We start from the raw sequence: 18,272 nt of genomic DNA on the forward strand, positions 1-18,272 counted from the left end.
TAAACACCAGCATGTAAATCTGTTAAAAAAAAAAAAAAAATCTAATGTATGTAACAACATAATAGGAGGGGAGAATGTATTTATGTAAATTAACTAAAACATCCCCAAGAATTAATGTATTAAAGTGGTTAGAAAAGCTAGCAGAAGTTAATAGGCATGGAGACCTTCTCCTGTTTGTCAGCAGAGCCTGTTAAATGGTTGAAGCTGCTGTGGCACCATGCATGCCAAATAGATGCAAAATAATTTTCAGCACTAGAAAATCACCTGATAGCAATAACTATAGACTAATATGTTGTATTCATGTACTTGTTGTATGTATAAATACTATCATTTAATACTTGTTGTGTGTGGTTGTAAGTGAAGGCATAGCAAAAGAAATAAGAAACTTACTTATTTCATTTATTAGCATTACAAACGATTTATTAGCATTTTCATGGGCAATCTTTCTTGCAACAAACTTTCTCTGTTCTCTTTGAAATTAATGAGAATTGGGCCCCTGTTTTACTTTAAAGATCCGGCTTTCAGTGTCCAAAGTTAACAAAAAATGCTATTTTCTTAAAAAAAAAAAAAGGGATTTGTAAGCGCAATTTTTTAGTTAAATTTATAGCAGCAGTCTGTGAAAGAGGTGGAAATCCTACTCTGTTTATATTACCTACGTCATGCTGGTACAGTATTAGGGCAGTTTTTTCTAATTTTAGCATACACTAAGGAGACCAGATGCCATTTAGTTTAGATAATTTGACTGATTTTTTTGAGAAAAGCAATTGCAGTTGACAATAATAGTGTCTAGTCAGAATTTTTTTATTTATAATTAAAGTTCTAGGATTTGTTAAGGTGCAGGTCTTGAGGTGAGTGCAGATCCTGGCTGAGAAACAGGAGAGAATGCAAGAGCCTGAGAACTCCCATACAGAAGTAGAACCCCTTTATCACAATTGTGTAACTTCAGAGGCTCTGTAAACTGCAGATGACGTAGTATAGGTCAAGAGCTATCAGAATTCAAAAAATTAAACTGAGGTGAATGTTTGATTTGTAACATCTGTCTCGCAGCTAATTGTCTCTTTGTCTCATTCTACTCAATGAGATTTTCCTTAGCTCAACTAATACAGCTTTTCCAGACAAACATATGTGCGTAAATTAGTATTTCCTTTTCTTTCTGTATATCTTACTCTTTCCTTTCTGATGGAATATTTTCACTGTAAACAGAAACAGTTTACCTTGGCCCTGGAATTAACAGTAACTTGGATCTCCTCAGTTCACTAATGAAACAGAATTTGAACTGATACACCAAAAAAAATTATATTAAAAAATGAGCTCAATAATTGTTTTATGGCTAGATCAACACTGTACTTATATGAAAGGCTGTTCCCTATCTTCTTGTTTCTGATATTCAGAAAGAAGGATATATTTCTCTATTACTAAGCTCCCAAAAATCTCAAAAGACAATTTTTGGAAGGAAGTTCCAGTATCTGTTAAGTAGCAATTTCTCAAAGTACTTGCTAGAAACAAATTATGTAACAGCGCTGTTTGACAGATTTATTTAGGGATAAATGTATATACTGGTTTGGTAAACAGCTTTTAGTTACATACATCCAAGTTGCCTGCTTTGCTCATAAAGACAAAAATTGGACCTTTTTTATGATAGTTCTAAAGTAATCTCTAATTAAAACCACCTCAGATGGCGGATTGAAGATCAAAAACAAACCCCATTATTTTACCACAGTATTTTTTGAACATGGTAGATTTTAGACATGTAACAAGCCAACTCTGAATATTTCAGTACTTTAATCTATGTATAATTCTACAATAATTGAAAAAAAAAAATCTTAGAAATTTTAGCCTATGGGGCAAAACTGCTGCCTTTCTGGGACCAGTGTCTGATTTTTTTTCTCAATTCTGAAACATTTGTCACACTGAATGTAAATAGAGAAATAATGCTTTAAGGAGGCAGATAAACTTAACGTTTCTTCACATTTGATTCTCTTCTTCATTTGTACTTAAAACAAAAAGTTGCTATTACCATTACTAAATCCTTCATCGCATAGAGCAGTTTCCATTGATCCGAGTCCCATTGATGCATGTGTTTCTGGAAACATAATCCATATTGTTTTCCATTCCTGAACTTCAAAACCCCAAACCCTATTACTTCACACACAATTAGTTGTTCTATGCTCTTGAATCAGATCAGTATTTCTAATCTGAGAAATCAGGATTTCTAGTCACCTCTTTGGGGTCACCAAGACATTTAAATGCTTAGGGGCAGGTGCCCAGTCTGAGTGACTGGTGCCATTTCAGGTGCTCAGTGTATCCGAAGTGTTTGCACAGGACTAGTGGACACCATCCATGGTCCGTGCAGGACCTTGGTCCTTCTGGAGGAGTACCTGCAGTGGTTCTTCTCTGCACCTTCAGCTGAGTCTATAAAATATTTTCAGGAACCAGGATCAGCAGGCATTTTTGAGAATATTCTTGCTTGTGACCTATTAATTAAATTTGACCTAATTTAAGCAATAATAGTAATGATGTTCCAAGTAACTAGCTGTTATTAACTTCCATTAAGCTGAAACCAGTTTCTTCAGCAATGTCCCCAAAAATGACTGTTCTAATTTGGGATGTATCATTTAAGTGGTAATTACTGTGGTAACATTTTAAATGCATGTGGTGCCTCTCATTTTATACAGCAAACCTGCACAAAGTAGGAGTAGGAGTTGAGAGAAATTAATGGATTTTGACTAGACTATTCAGAGCAGGCTAGAAAAGGAAACATTTGAATAGTGGTAAAAAGGAATAATATAGTTTGGGTTATTTTTTCATGCAGACAGAACTCAAAACAATTGATCGGATTTTGTCTAAGATTTCCTAAATTTGCTTTTCGTCTAAGATCTGTCATGAAAATTTTCGAGTCCTGAAAATATGAAGATAATTGAATAATGTGAAAACGGGATTTAAATTCTTCCAGTGCCTTCCTTTGCATGATAAAATGTATGAATTTGCAGGCATACTTACTCATCAGTGGGCATGTATGACTATATGCCATATATGACAAAATATTTTTTAGTGCTTGATACACGGCCCCATCCACCCTGCAAATCCTCCCCAAATGCAGATAAAACCTTTTGGCAACGGTGGCAAACTAAAACATGATGCATAGTAATTAACAGACATAAGTATGCTTATGCCATATTTTTATATTTAAAGTTTAAAGAGGGCTCTCTGAAGAACTGCAGCTAATGACCTGCGCTTGAATCAGCTATAGGTGCCCCTAGAAATCAAGGGAAAAACAGACCTTGGATATCAACTTCTGCCTGAGCATTTTTCCATACAACTTCTTGACCCCGATGTAAAGCCTCTTTATGGGGGTAATGGTTAAAAATGTTTAGGAGAAATCTGCAAATAGGAAGAGGTAGCAGATGAAGACTGGTAACAACTGCATCCAGTTAAGGTCATCCCAAGATGAGTCCAGTTCAGACCATCCTAGAAAGGCCATTTGCTATGGAAGGCATAACCATTACATTTTCTGGGGTATTGACTCCCATACGCAAAGGCTTTTTTGTGTGAAAGATGTAATGAAAAACAGTGTATAAATAGTGGAATTACTACATCACTGATGTTTGCATCACGCACTAGCACATGGATATTTTCTGGGTCTCATCCCAGAAACTGCTGAGATAGTATGCTTTAGGAGAGGTATGGGATTCCAAGCAAGTAATTTAATTTGTACTTTGAATCACTCCCTGTCCAATAACTCTTTTTCAAAGTCAGTGGATTCCTTGCTGCAGTAACTTAAAATGACATTTGGCAGCTTCCTAAATGTTCCTGTTTAAATAATGTAGAATTAATATCACTGTTTACAACTGTGTGTGTTTCTTAAATGTAGAAAACTTTATTTTACAAATGCGCATATGAATTTCTCTGGATGAAGGAAACTATTTTGTCTTTCTTTGGTATATTAAAATGGTACAATGCAGTAACTGTTGAAAGATGGGAGGGGATGTCATTGGCTGCACTGCCTCATCATTTGTTATGCTCTAACTCTGGAGACTACTCAGGAGTCTGGACTTGATGCTACCTCTCTTATGCTATGCCATGTTGTGTCCAGAGGATTACTGAGAATACATCCTGTTGAGCGTGTGTTCTGAAATCTCAACATTCTTTAGTCTGAAAAAACTTCTGAAAGCTGGATTTCATTGACCATCTCTCATAACCAAAAAAAAAAAAAAAAGAAAAAATCAATAAGCAGTATATACAAAAGGGATAATAGAGATGTAACAGAATGTAAGTTCCAAAAGTTGTGCAATGAAAAGTAATGGTTAGTATCGCCAGTGTGATCTCAAAAGACATTACATGTAATCTAATACTAGAATAAGGAATAATAAGAATTCTAAAATTGGAATACACTTAGATTACTAATCCCCTTTGTGTGCCATGAATGTGAATTCTCATTAAACTAAATCCGAAATCTAGTTCTGCAGTCCCCTTCAATTGATGGTGCAATTTTGTTAATGCAAATTTTGAGTCAAATAATGGCTCAGAAATAACAGTAGCTCTTACAGAACTTTATCATACTACAGGAGGCTGTGCATAGCCTAGGCTATGGATTCAAACACAGAAAGTGTGAAGAGTTATCAAAGAACTCTTAGAGAATCAAGTGAAATTAATCTTAAAATCATAAGCATGTGTCTGCTGCATCATGCCAAGGTCCATCTCGGCTGCTCTTTGACAGAGGCACGTGAAAGATTAAGACACATAGGTAGCGGCACTCGCCCAGAACACGCTCCCAGCTTCTGCAGTTCTGTGTGTACCTCACGCGGTTCTGTCGCTGGCTGTAGTGTCTGTGGATTGCACGGACAGACTTGCCCCAGGTATTTGTCCACTGACTTTTTTTTTTTCAAGTCACAGTGTCCTGTGACAATGATTTCACAGGTTTATTGGTATTGTCTGAAGAAGTAACTTTGTATTTGTTTTGAACCTTCTAGTTTTAGTCCATGTCCTTTGATCTTTTATATTGGAACAATCAATCTTTTTTCACCTTTTCCAGGCCAGTAATGATATTTCTGGATATCTATCACATCCCTTCTCAGGCATTCTTTTTCCAGCCTGAAAAATCTTAGTCTGCTAGCTCAGTTTGAGCTACCTTTGATCATCTACTCTTTTCTTTTTCCAATTCTTTAACGTTGTTTTCAAGACTAGAAAGTAGAATTTTTCCACAGTAAGGTCCACAGGCAAGGACAAGGTGTACAATAGATTATACATGTAAAAAAAAAAATCATTCTCTATTTTGTTTTTCTCCCCTCTACATGATAATTCCTAGTGTTGTGATTGATTTTTGACTTGCATAAGATTATTGAGCTGATGGTTTTTGTAGAGCTACCTGTTACAATTCCAAGAGCTTCTTCAAAAGTAGCCGTAATTAACTCAGAGTCTCTCACTGAATATGTAAAGTCAGAATTGCTTTTTCCTGCATGCATTTACACTTACATTTTATTGCCCAGCATCATATGGTATCTTGAGGCTTTTCTGCAACTCTTTGAATGTCTAGTAATTCTTTGAAAGAGCAGAGACCAAGACAGTATGTTCCATTTATGATCAGCAGGCCATGATTAAGCTGGATCCAATCACACAAGTGAAAGCTCAAGGAACCCTGAATCACAGCTGGAGCCTGTGAAGTGAGTCTGTGCCTTCCCAGGTCGATAAAAATCAATAAATTTTGTCCACTGTGACTGGACTTAAGTTGGGTCTTTAGATAAGCTCAACGGCTAAATTCTTTGAGAAACACAGTAATACTCCTTTTTTCTCTAGAAACCATTGCTTACTCTATTGCTCTGTTACCCCGTTTTCAGTCCCCCGTTCCTGATTAACACAACTGAGAAATCAGTAATGATTAAACACCAGCAGCGCATCCTGCTTGGAAGTAATCAGCCCTGAGACCAGACTGCAGCCCAAGGACCAGCAGCAAAGACAGCTGGTCTCAGGCAGCTTCCTTATGGCCAAAGGAAGGATCTCTGGCTCCGTGCTGCTCGCTTTCCACGTGGCTTCTGACAGTGTACCCTAACCCACCTCAATGGCATGGAGTAGGAGCAGATGGGTCAGCACAGCCTGGCTCCATTCACTTCTCTCCAGCAGAGCGAGCAGACAGGTACCTGATTCTTGCCTCAGAAGGCTCCCACCCATCGAATCCTGTAGGAATCATCACCTTTTCTCCTTTTCTTCTCTAATTGTTAAATACCACTCTGGGCAATAACATGCACATTACCTTCTGCTTTATCTATCGTTCATGTTTAAACAGTGTGACACCTAAAAGATGAAATAAAGCTGACTGAGCCAAGACCAAGACTTGCTGCTATCACCAAGTAACCATGGGCAAAACCTTTTATTTGGCTTTCATTTTCATACCTCTGTGGACTTTGCCACAGCACTAAAAACCAAAACCCCATGGACTTACGAAACTCTCTTCCTCAGTCAAAAACTGCTTGAGACCATTGCTTTGAGCTATGCACAGACAAAAATTATTATAAATTGGATAAAAGATTCTGTAACTTCCCTTTTGAAATTCATGCTCCAGGCAATTTTGTCTGTGGTGAAGGAGATGGAATTAAAGCAAAAAAAAAAAAAAGTCTGTGAAGCATGGAAACCTTTTCTGAACGTATTACAGGATGGAAATCTAAAGATAATAGATGCAGAGCTGGAGGTTGATGAGCGTAGTCTGGGAATTATCTAAAAGTATTGCTTAGCTTCCTGTTAGTTTAGTGATACTTCAGTGGGATATCCGTATTCCCCAATGGAAAGTGTAGGAATGGTATCTTATCTTTTCTGGCTTCTTTAAATAGAGGCATACTAAGGTACATAGGGAGGTAGAAGAATACAAAAAAATATGATCTGTATGAATTAATAGTGTGGTTTTTAAGATGAAAGCTGGTTAATTGATCACTAGAACATTACTTAAATATTTCATGTAATTAATACATGTGCTTTGTCTAAATGCTGATATGAGTAAAACTGTTTTACACATGAACTGGAGAATACACTGGAAAAATCCTAATAAGTGAGGTATGGAAATGATGACTTAGACTTTTCTAGTTCATTAGTGTGATACAGTGGAATACAGCTGCTAGCAATCAGATACGCTTACTGTTTGTAATGTAATACATTTGAAGATTCTAATTAGTCATTCCATATGTGTTCTTGATTTGCCACAAAGAGATGACAGTAGAAGCTGGGGATGTAAGAACTGTTGTTTTGCGTTTCCACTGTAATCATGATATTACTACTATTCCTTTAACAGAGAAATTAAAACAACTTGTTTACTTAAGTAATGATTTAACTAGTTTAGAGTCAACCACACTATTTTTGAAGGAGGAGTTACGCAAGTTTCATCCTTACTGTTGAATGTAGAAAAGTAAATACTACAAATGAGCTTAAACAAATAAAATATGCAATCAAATAAACCTTGGAACAAGGGCCAGAACATAACTGTGTCGATGTGATGGGAGGGACATAGAGATGGGTTCTTCTCTGTGGGGCCTGGTGTCAGGACAAAAGGCAATGGGCACAAACTGAAATACAGGGAATTCTATTTCAACATAAGGAAACCAAATCTTTCTTGCTGTGAGGGTGGTCAAACACTGGAGCAGGTTGACCAGAGAAGCTGTAGGATCTCCATCTGTGGAGATATTAAAAGCCTGACTGGACAAGAACCTGAGCAACTTACTGTGCTTTACCCTGCTTAAAATGGGGGCAGGGGGTGAACTAGACCATCTCCAAAGGTCCCTTGCAACCCCACCTATTCTGTGATTCTGGTTCCTGTCACTGGCTGTCCCCCACTCACCTTCTTTGGATGCAATAGGAATAGGCTGCTACTGGGGAGGCCACTGCCCCCCTGCCTCACTGCCCCTCAGCACCCGGCCCCCCTCCCCTTGCAGAGCAACTTGTTCTTCCTGCTCCTGGACAACTTGATTCAAACTTGCAAGGAAACAGAAGAAAAAAAATCGTTCAGAAAGTTTTGATTTCCTGATCTGTTTTTTTTTTTTTGTGAGATTCTGCCTAGAACTAGGGTTTTTTTTACAACTGTTTTAACTGAAGAGTTGGATGTGGAAGATGAGATCAAGTGTTTTAGGAGCAGCTGGGAGTGGGGGTCACAGTAAGAACTTGTCAGTCAGTTGGGTCTGGAAGGTGAATTGACAAAGCTGATGAACAAGTCACACTGCTTTTCTTACAGGCTTACAGTGATGTAGCTTCACCTTTGGGGAATGTTTCTTTTGGTTTGTGTCCTTGTGAGTGAGATTTTCAGTGGACCCTAAAAGTCTAGAAGGAAGTAATAACAAGACTAACACCCTTTTAACAGAACAGTCAGGTGCATAGAAAAGTGAGTAAAGTGCATAGAGATGTGTCAGAGGAGAGAAAGGTTGGGGAAAAAAAGAGCAATAAAAGCAGGTGACAGCAGAGGCAAAAAAGATGAACAGCCTATGACAGTCACCTGAAAAGACAAATGAAGAGTGGGTTTGTTTTCTTCCTGCATTAAGGGTGCATGTTTAGTCTTAACTTCTGGTTTTACTCTGTTTTTTATTCAAATGTGTAAAAAAAAAAAAAAAAAAAATCTGCACAAGAAGCAAGAAATATAATTTACTCAAACCCTCTTTTTTGCAGCTCGCTGAGAATCTATATGTGAACAGGTAAAGGTGGCTTCAAAAGAAACGAGTCATTGTAGTTTAGAGCATGCATCTTTAATTACTTGTAGATGCTCACAGTAGCCTTCCTGAGATGTCATTCCACCAATGCAGCATTACTACAACACAAGTTTTGATTATCTGATGGCCTTTACCTATCTGCTCTGCCAGGTTCAGTAGTGACACAATAGGAACTAATTGTTTCAAGCACTTTATGCCTCATGGGATTACCCTGTGCTAAATTCATCTTCAGCCACTTACTAAGGCAGATAAAAAATAGGAACTTTGATCCTTATCTGTTGTATTATACTCCTTTCCCTTCTCTACATCAAATAATTACATTGTCTCCAAAAGAACGGTTAGTTCCAATACACTCTGAGGTGTGTGATCTGAACGTGGGGATGAAGGGTGCTGCAGAACTTGGTTGTATGGAATTTAGGGTTTAGACACAGATACTAAGGTAGCAATGTCCATTTCGCTCATGTTTACTGAAACTGACTTTCTTGTATAGAGAGAGAGTGATGTAGGGTGATAGCCATGGGTATTTATACAGGGAATGAAATGTCTTTATTTTCTGCCAGGATATTCTAGTATGTGAACCCCTTTGCAATTAATTGCAGGGCCTGAATTCTCAAGAGCTCACTGTCAAAGCAGGGGCAGTATTTAAATAGAAAAAGCAAGGGTATGTTCTTCTCTTCGGTGTGCACGTTTATATACCTTACAGAGAAGTGTAGTACTTCAGAGCTTTGGAACCCAAAGAGCAAGAAAACAATTTCAAGATGTGGTCTGGTATGATGCAAACTATCTCTAAAAAAATAGTTTTGAAAATATGCTGGAAGTATTAGTTATTGTCTGTTATTCCTGATGGATGAAGGATATAAATCTGTATATAGAGTTTGAAAACACTTCTGGGACATTTACTGAATTCCCTTGAAAACCAGATAAGAACAACTAAATTTCATCATATCTGTAAAATCAGTTGTTGTTGAAGAGAATGTGCCCAAGATGAATGGAGCGCATCTAAATACACTGTCTGCCCACATACTGTGGACAGGACATGGTGTGAATGGTATGAAGCTGTGTTGGGGAAGTTCAGATTGGACATTAGGAAAAGGTTCTTCACTAGGAGGGTGGTCGGTTGCTGGAACAGGCCCCTCAGGGAAGTGGTCACGGCCTGTCAGAGTTCAAGGAGCATCTGGACAATGCTCTTAGTCATAATGGTTTAGTTTTAGGTAGTCCTGTGGGGAGTTGGGCTCGATGATCCCTGTGGGTCCCTTCTAGCTCGAGGTATTCTAGGACTATCTCCTGCTTTTACCCTCAAATCCATGTTCCCTTTTGCAACACGCTGCAAATCAGGTGGTTGTTATCCTCCATCAAGAGATCATTCCACTTACATATCAGCGTAGCACTGGCCAAGGGAGAGAATGGGGCAGAGCAAATACAAGTTATTATTAAATAACCTTACCTAGTATGTGCAAAATGTTTAATTAAAAAACAACGTTACATAGATTCTGTGCACAAACATGCATTCCCATGCCTGTGGAGGGACGGGGAGAGGAGGTTTGGGAGCATCATCATGCCACAGGACCTTTCTAGTATGTGCCGTGCAACATGTGTGCACGGTGATGGTGCCCCCTGCCCACAAAACACACCTCCTCATTAACGATAGCCACCAGAGCTGGTCTTAATATGCTTTGGGGCTGCAATTCTGTCCCGTCACTCTGCAGCGTGGGCTGGGGGAGCAGTTTCCTCTCTTTCTACTTGTTGAAGATAGAAATGTTTGGTTGGTAGTAAGCTTTATCTCAAGGTACGCGTAATGGATCTATTTTCCATGCAGACATTTGGGTTGGATGAACTACAGCATGGGTGAAAGAATGAGATGATAATACAGGTTATTGTTATAGCGTGGATTATTATTGTCTTTCCTTCTCATTCTTCGTGTCTTACCGGCCAGACTCTGCTCCTACATTACACGTTGTCATCCTGTGTTTGGTAAACACCTTTAAACAACGCTGTTGGAAGAGCGCACGGGAAGGTCCTGTCTCCCGAGGGCAGGAGAGAGGAGCTGGGAGCGCTCTGAGCTGTCCTGGAGATGGCAGCATTGAGCAATTTATTTTTCAGACTCGGCTTGCAACACTTGTTTCCTGCTTAAGAGGTAGAAGTTACGCGGACGGTACGTTTCAGCCCTGTAAACTGCAGACCACGCTGAATATTCAGTTTAATTAAGCACATAATGAGTCAGGGAAATGCAGTTAGCTGCTGCGCTGGGAAGGTTCTTCTGGGGACCCCTCCCGGACCGCCCCGCCGCAGGCCGCGCTGCCAACTTCCCGCTCTCCCCGCGGGGAGCGGCCGCGCCGCCAGCGCGGGGGACGCGCCGCTTCGGGCCACGTATCAGCCGGAAGCCGTGCCTGCGGGGCGGAACGGGCCCCGGCCCGGCGGGATCCCCGCCATGGCCGGTGGCCGCGGCTCCCCTCACGGCGGCGGGCGCGCGCCGCCTCACCCTGAGGGGCGGGGGTTAATGGCCGGGGCGGCGGTTAACGGCGGCGGCTCGGCGCTTGGGCCTGCCCCGCCGTGCGGTGCCGGCGAGAAGGGAGAAGGAGGAGGAGGAGGAGGGAGGCTTTCCGCCCCGCCGGGCGCGCCGCGGCGAAAGCCGCCACACTGCGGAGGCCGCCGGCGGCGGTTATAAATAACATGCCGCTGAATGGCGTCTACGCCTCCTTTACTACGCGCCGCGCCTCAACCCGGGCGGGCGCCGCCCCCCCCTCCCCCCCGCCGCCGTGACGGACAGGCGGCGGCACCAATGGGGGCGCGGCCCTCGGCGGGCGGTGCGGCGGCGGGGCCGGGCCCGGCGGTGGCGGCCCCCGCGGCCGCGCTGAATGAGGGCAAGGAGGGAGGGAGGGAGAGAGAGAGAGAGGGCGGGCAGGGAGCGGCGGGGCGGGCCGCGGGGCCGCGGCGCTGGGCTGGCCGGGAGCCTGGCGGCGGCGGCGGCTCCGGGGATGGTCCACGCACTGGCGCCGTCACGTGTTGTTCTCCTTGGAGTGAGCCGGAGCGGCGGCGGCGGCGGCGGGCGGAGGGGGCTGGACGGGCGAGCGCGGCCCCCGCCGCCTGTTTCTGTGCGGGGCGCCGGGAAACTCGGCGAAGAAGCCGGCGGAGAGGGAGTCGCCGCGGCGGTGCCCGCTCCCCCGCCGGGCTGGGGCACGGGAGGGGGCCGCGCCAGCGGCCGCTGAGGCGCTGCCGACTGGAATGAAGAGGAGGAGGAAGAGAGGATGTTCCTTGGGCGCCCGGGCTGCCTCCTCTCCCTCCCTCCCGCCGCTGCCGGGCTGCGCCGTGTGTGGAAATGGCACTTTCTCTGCCTAACGAGATGGGACTGAATGGGGTCGCCAGCCTCCTCCGCACGCTCGAGCGGGAGAAACAGCAGCAGCAATCCCAGCGCTGATATTTGGGAAAGGGGGGGAAGGTTGTGTTGTGGGCGGCTTTTTTTTTTTTTTTTCTTTTGGGTTTTCTCTTTTTGGGGGGACGAAGAAGGGAGAGGGAAGGGGGAAAGCAGCGTGTATTTTGGGGGGCAAACCCCGGACTTTGCAAAACAATCTCCGCCCCCAAGAGGATATTTAATCTGCAACAGAAATCACTACTCGCGGAGGCAAACTTGAGCCGGGGAAGGGGTGTGGGCAGCCGAGGAGGGGGACCCCCGCTCCGCTCCCGGCCCCGGCGGAGCCCGACCCCTGTGAGGGAAGATGCGTTTCTCTTTGCCGGTGGCTGCTCTTGGGACGAGACTTTTGTCTGGACTGATCGGGACTGGACTTTTTAAGGACGCGCTTACCCATCTAAGGGCGACTTGGGCATAAACAGCGACGCAAACTCTGATTTGGTGCTGGAAGCTGCCTCTGCCACTGAACAGCTGCTCTCACCCTGCTTCTGGCCCTCCCCTGTCCCGTCCTCAAAAGAGGATCCTGAGCTATTTTTCTTCTTTTTTCTTTTTTTTTTTTTTTTAATTGTTGTTGCATGAATTTTATTTTAGGTGGTTGTCTTTTCTGGCTGGCTTGGCCATCTGGGGGTCTTGTGGACTGCTAGCTGAAGTAACAGCTCCACCACCTCTCATCATGGCCAGCCCCACAGATAATAATGAGGGCTTCTTCTCAGATGTTAGAAAGGTGGGTTACTTGCGCAAACCCAAGAGCATGCATAAACGCTTTTTCGTGCTGAGGGCAGCCAGCGAGTCTGGACCCGCCCGGCTGGAGTATTACGAGAATGAGAAGAAATGGAGACACAAGTCAGGGGCCCCCAAGCGCTCCATCCCACTAGAAAGCTGCTTCAACATCAACAAACGAGCTGACTCCAAGAACAAGCACCTGGTGGCCCTCTACACCAAGGACGAGCACTTTGCCATTGCAGCTGACAGCGAGCCTGAACAGGAGAGCTGGTACCAAGCGCTGCTGCAGTTGCACAACAGGGCCAAGGGCCACCACCACCTCCATCACCATCACCACCACCACCACAGCGACGTCACCTTTGGAGGCAGCAGTGCGGGACTGGGGGAATCAGGTGAGGACAGCTATGGTGAGGTAGCCCCTGGCCCAGCTTTTAAGGAAGTTTGGCAAGTAATTCTGAAGCCTAAGGGCCTAGGCCAGACAAAGAACCTGATTGGCATCTACCGCCTGTGCCTGACTAACAAGACCATCAGCTTTGTGAAGCTCAATTCAGATGCGGCTGCTGTGGTGCTGCAGCTGCTCAATATCCGCCGCTGTGGTCACTCTGAGAACTTTTTCTTCATTGAGGTGGGGCGCTCAGCTGTCACTGGGCCCGGTGAGTTCTGGATGCAGGTGGATGACTCCGTGGTGGCTCAGAACATGCACGAAACCATCTTGGAGGCCATGCGAGCTATGAGTGAGGAATTCCGGCCCCGCAGCAAGAGCCAGTCTTCCTCAAACTGTTCCAACCCCATCTCTGTGCCCCTTCGCAGCAGGCACCACGTCAACAACCCTCCACCCAGCCAAGTAGGGCTCAGTCGGCGCTCCAGGACTGAGAGTGTCACAGCCACCTCTCCTGCTGGTGGTGGGGGTGGAGGTACGGGTGGCAAACCTAGCTCTTTCCGGGTTCGAGCGTCGAGTGACGGGGAAGGCACGATGTCAAGGCCTGCCTCTGTGGATGGTAGCCCAGTTAGTCCCAGTGCCAACCGGACTCATTCGCATAGGCACCGTGGCAACTCCAGGCTCCATCCTCCGCTCAACCACAGCCGGTCCATCCCAATGCCTTCCTCACGCTGCTCTCCTTCAGCCACCAGTCCAGTCAGCCTGTCATCCAGCAGCACCAGTGGCCACGGCTCCACCTCAGACTGCCTGTTTCCACGAAGGTCTAGTGCTTCGGTTTCCGGCTCCCCTAGCGATGGTGGATTTATTTCTTCTGATGAGTATGGTTCGAGCCCATGTGACTTTCGCAGCTCTTTTCGCAGTGTGACCCCAGATTCATTGGGACACACCCCACCAGCTCGGGGCGATGAAGAGCTCAACTACATCTGCATGGGGGGGAAGGCCACCTCTTCTTGCTGCAGCCTGGCAGCCCCCAATGGCCACTTCATCCCACGCACCTGCCACCTGCAGCAGCAGCCCCGCTACCCTAGTACACCCTGCTGTCCTCGAGGTGGTAGTGAGGAGGTTGCTGACTTGGAGAAGGCATTCAGGAAGCGGACTCACTCTGCAGGCACTTCGCCCACCATCTCCCACCAGAAGACACCCTCACAGTCTTCGGTGGCCTCTGTTGAGGAGTACACGGAGATGCTGCCTTCTTACCCTTGTGGTGGCAGCCGGCTGCCCTCCTACCGGCACTCGGCCTTTGTGCCCACTCACTCCTACCCAGAGGAGTGTCTGGAGATGCACCACCTGGACAGTGGCCATCATCGGACCAACTCTGCCCCGCATACGGATGACGGCTACATGCCCATGTCACCCGGTGTAGCCCCTGTGCCCAGCGGTGGGGGGCCACCCAAAGGTGGTGACTACATGCCCATGAGTCCTAAGAGTGTGTCGGCCCCACAGCAGATCATCAACCCTGGCAGGGCAGGCCGCCACCCTCCAGCCACGGTGGACTCCAACGGCTACATGATGATGTCCCCCAGCGGCAGCTACTCCCCGGACAGTGGTTCTGCAGGCTACGGCAAGATCTGGACAAATGGCGCTGGCCACCACCCGAAACTCTCAGTGGAGAGCAACGAAGGGAAGCTGCCGTGCGGCGGCAGCGACTATATCAACATGTCCCCAGCCAGCGGCTCCACCACCAGCACCCCACCTGACTGCTATTTCGGGGGCACGGGGCAGCCGGGCGTTGAGGAGGTCACCACCGCTGTCCACCACAAACCCATCTACTCCTACTTCTCGCTGCCACGCTCCTTCAAGCACGTGCACCGACGGGGCGGCAGCGGGGCGACAGGTGAGGAGGGGAGCCCCCAGCCCCGCATGGCCCTGGGCTCCAGCCGCCTCCTCTACGCCGCTGAGGACTCGTCCTCCTCCACCAGCAGCGACAGCCTGGGCGGCGGCGGCGGAACGGAGAGCGGCCCCCCGCCGCAAGCACAGCCCCCGCGCAAGGTGGACACGGCCGTGCAGACCAAGGGCCGCCTGGCGCGACCCACCCGGCTGTCGCTGGGCGGCCCCAAGGCCAGCACCCTGCCGCGGGCCCGGGAGCAGCCCCCGCTCCTCCTGCCCCCGGAGCCCAAGAGCCCCGGCGAGTATGTCAACATCGAGTTCATCGCCGGCGAGAAGCCGGCCTTCCCCTCGGTCGCCCTGGGGCTGGGGCTGCCGCCGCCGGCGGGCAACGAGGGTGCCGAGGAGTACATGAACATGGAGCTGGGGCCGCCGCGGGCCCCCTGCCCCGCCGGCTTCGCCGCCGCCCGGGCGGCCCCCGCGGCCCGGCCCGGCCGAGGCGCGGCCCCCGGCGCCCGGGACTACGTGACGATGCAGCTGGGGGGCGCCGGGGGCTCCTGCTCGGACTGCGCCGACAGCCCTTCGCCCTGCTCGCCCGCCCTCCTGCTCAGCTACGCCGACGTGCGGGCGGGTCGCTCCGCCGCCGAGAAGCCCCCGCCAGCGGCGACGGCTTCCCCGGAGCTGCCGCGGCCGCCGGCCGAGCTGTCGGTGGCGCCGCCGCGCTCCTCCTCCCTGCTGGGGGGCCCCGGCGCGGGCAGCGCCTTCACCCGCGTCAGCCTCAGCCCCGGCCGCAACCAGAGCGCCAAGGTGATCCGCGCCGACCCGCAGGGCGGCCGGCGGCGGCACAGCTCCGAGACCTTCTCGTCCACGCCCAGCGCCGCCCGCGGAGCGGCGGGCAGCGGCGGCGGGCTCGGGGCGCCCTTCCCCTGCGGCGGCGCGGGGGGCGCCGAGGAGGTGAAGCGGCACAGCTCGGCCTCCTTCGAGAACGTCTGGCTGCGGCCCGCCGCGGGGGAGCCCCGCCGGGAGGCGGGGGCCGCGCCTGCCCTGGAGAATGGGCTCAACTACATCGACCTGGACTTGGTGAAGGACTTCAGTCACCGCCGCCGCCACCACCACTTCCACCCCCCCGCCGAGGGCGCCGCTCTGCCGGGGGGCAAGCAGCAGCCGCCACCCAAGCCCCCGGGCCAGCCCCGCGGGAGCGGCCACTCCAGCGACGACTTGAGCGCGTACGCCAGCATCAGCTTCCAGAAGCGGGAGGAGATGTAGGAGCCGGGCGCCCGCCGGGGAAGGTGAGGCGGGGGCGGGCCCGGGTGGGCGGCCCCGGGCGGCTCCGTGAGGGGAGAGGGCCGGGCGGATGCCGAGGAGCACCTCGGTTGTGGTTTCTTGTCGTGGGGACCGCCGGAGCACGCCGCGGCCTCCTCCCCCGGGGGGGCTTCAGGGGATGCCGCGGCCCCAGCAGCGGTGGCAGTGACCGGTTCGTTTTGTTTTGCGTTTTGGCCTTAATATCTGCAGCAGGTTTTAGTGGCAGAAGCATCCGGGAGCCTAGCATCCCTGCAGGTGTCCCAGCTGCCGGCCCTCGCCCCCACGGGCCGGGGCGGTCGCTCCCTCAGCACGCCTGGATGCTTCTGTTCAGACGGGGATGGGATACAGTGCTGACCGTCTTGCCACATGTCTTTGCTTTTCGTAATTAGGTGTGCTTCAAAAGTATGTGTGTGGGGGGAAAAAGTGAGTTAGTTAAAGCATAGGGTTAGAAACGGGAAACTCCCATTGTAATCCTGGTTTGGTCAGGCAGCCAAGGGTAAAGCACTCAACCGTGCCGGCTCTTACTTTCCCATGTGCAAAACACAGCTAATAGCATCTACCTCACAGGGCTGTGATGAGTGTTAATTTAGTTTTGTTTGGAAGGTGCTTTGGGTTTGAAAACAGACTTTGAAAGCCTTCTGTCACTTGTGTTTCAGCTGGTACTGGCTGTCCCATGCTCACAACAGTGTTACAAACTGCATGAGAAATGGGCCGCGTGAACTGTGTTTTTGGCATTGACCGATATGTTCTATTTTTTGTTGAAGCTTTTAATTTTTAATTTGGGAAAAACTTCTGCCAGGCAGTTGCATGGTGATTACAGACGTGTAAGATGAGTAGGACCATTGTTGCAAGCAATGTGATGTTTTTGCTATGCGTGAACTTCATGCAGCGCATAACAGATATATCTATTTTTTAGAGCTCACAAAGTACAGTGCACCTGTATGAGTCCTTTCCTGAAAGGTGAAGGCCATTTTGGTGCCTTTGGTGCCTAGACAAGCGCTAGTAGATAGCTGCCCAGTTAATCTTGTTGCAACACTCAATTTTAGCAGTTTTCTACATACTTGAGTAGCAGCAATCACAGCAGTTTAAGTAGTTATTATGAATATATGTAATGATACTAGGGGATGAATCTCATACCACTGTTTACATTGTACGTGTAATAAACTTATTATTTGTATTGCATGTTCGCTTAGCTCAAGGGAGTGCTGAGGGCTGGTCTTGGTACGATGCCTGGGATGATACGTTCACCATTTTTATACGTTTTCCATCCTTATAACCTGAACAAAATGAAAACAATCTCTTTGCATTTGCTACTTAGCACTTGCTGCTGTTGCTTGTTAGAGCAATGCAATATTATGTGTTAGTCTTATGTGACCAGTGAACACCAGGTTAACGTCAAAGTTTGAGGTAAGGTTTAAGATCAGCGCAGATACTGCTGGTCTGGTTCAAATGGTAACTGGTAGGAAATGATTATTTTTGTGGATGCCTGACAGGAGCGTGCTGGCTGTCACAATACGTTGTCTGTGACCAGACTTCCACTGCCACACCCTTTCGCTCTTCTGGGATGTGCTTGCAAGAGCCTGTCCAGACTGTCTTAGTGATGCCTGCCGTTACCCTGCGAATCCCTATCTGCCCAGAGTTTTTTTTTTGCCAGAGGACGCAATGTGTTGTGCTGTAAGTCACATTGCTAGGAGCATCACTTTTTTTCCTCCCCTGTTGTGTGCAAAGATTGGGGGAGCAAGCGGCAAGTGTGAGAGAAAATCCTCTGTCAGCGTGTGGATAAATAATAAATGCGTGCAAGAGTATGAGAATGCAGGTCTTGGCGGGGGGGGGGGGGAAATAGTGTCATAACTGTTTAGTTACACAGGTTTTTTTCTAAAAGCACTGTTTACTTTTGCTG

The 18,272-nt window shown here is 47.9% G+C and overlaps 1 protein-coding gene across 1 annotated transcript in view; it reads left to right on the top strand.

The window, feature by feature from the left end:
• The first annotated feature begins 12,176 nt into the window (after window positions 1-12,176).
• Window positions 12,177-18,272, top strand: part of IRS1 (insulin receptor substrate 1) — a 56,386-nt gene continuing 50,290 nt past the window's right edge. Inside the window, exon 1 of the mRNA XM_063339245.1 lies at window positions 12,177-16,359. Within this exon, the coding sequence (XP_063195315.1) occupies window positions 12,758-16,336 (3,579 nt within the window). The 5' untranslated portion in view covers window positions 12,177-12,757 and the 3' untranslated portion in view covers window positions 16,337-16,359. The remainder of the gene's footprint in view (window positions 16,360-18,272) is intronic.

Source organism: Chroicocephalus ridibundus, chromosome 6, assembly GCF_963924245.1.
Source record: "Chroicocephalus ridibundus chromosome 6, bChrRid1.1, whole genome shotgun sequence".
Lineage (NCBI taxonomy): Eukaryota > Metazoa > Chordata > Aves > Charadriiformes > Laridae > Chroicocephalus > Chroicocephalus ridibundus.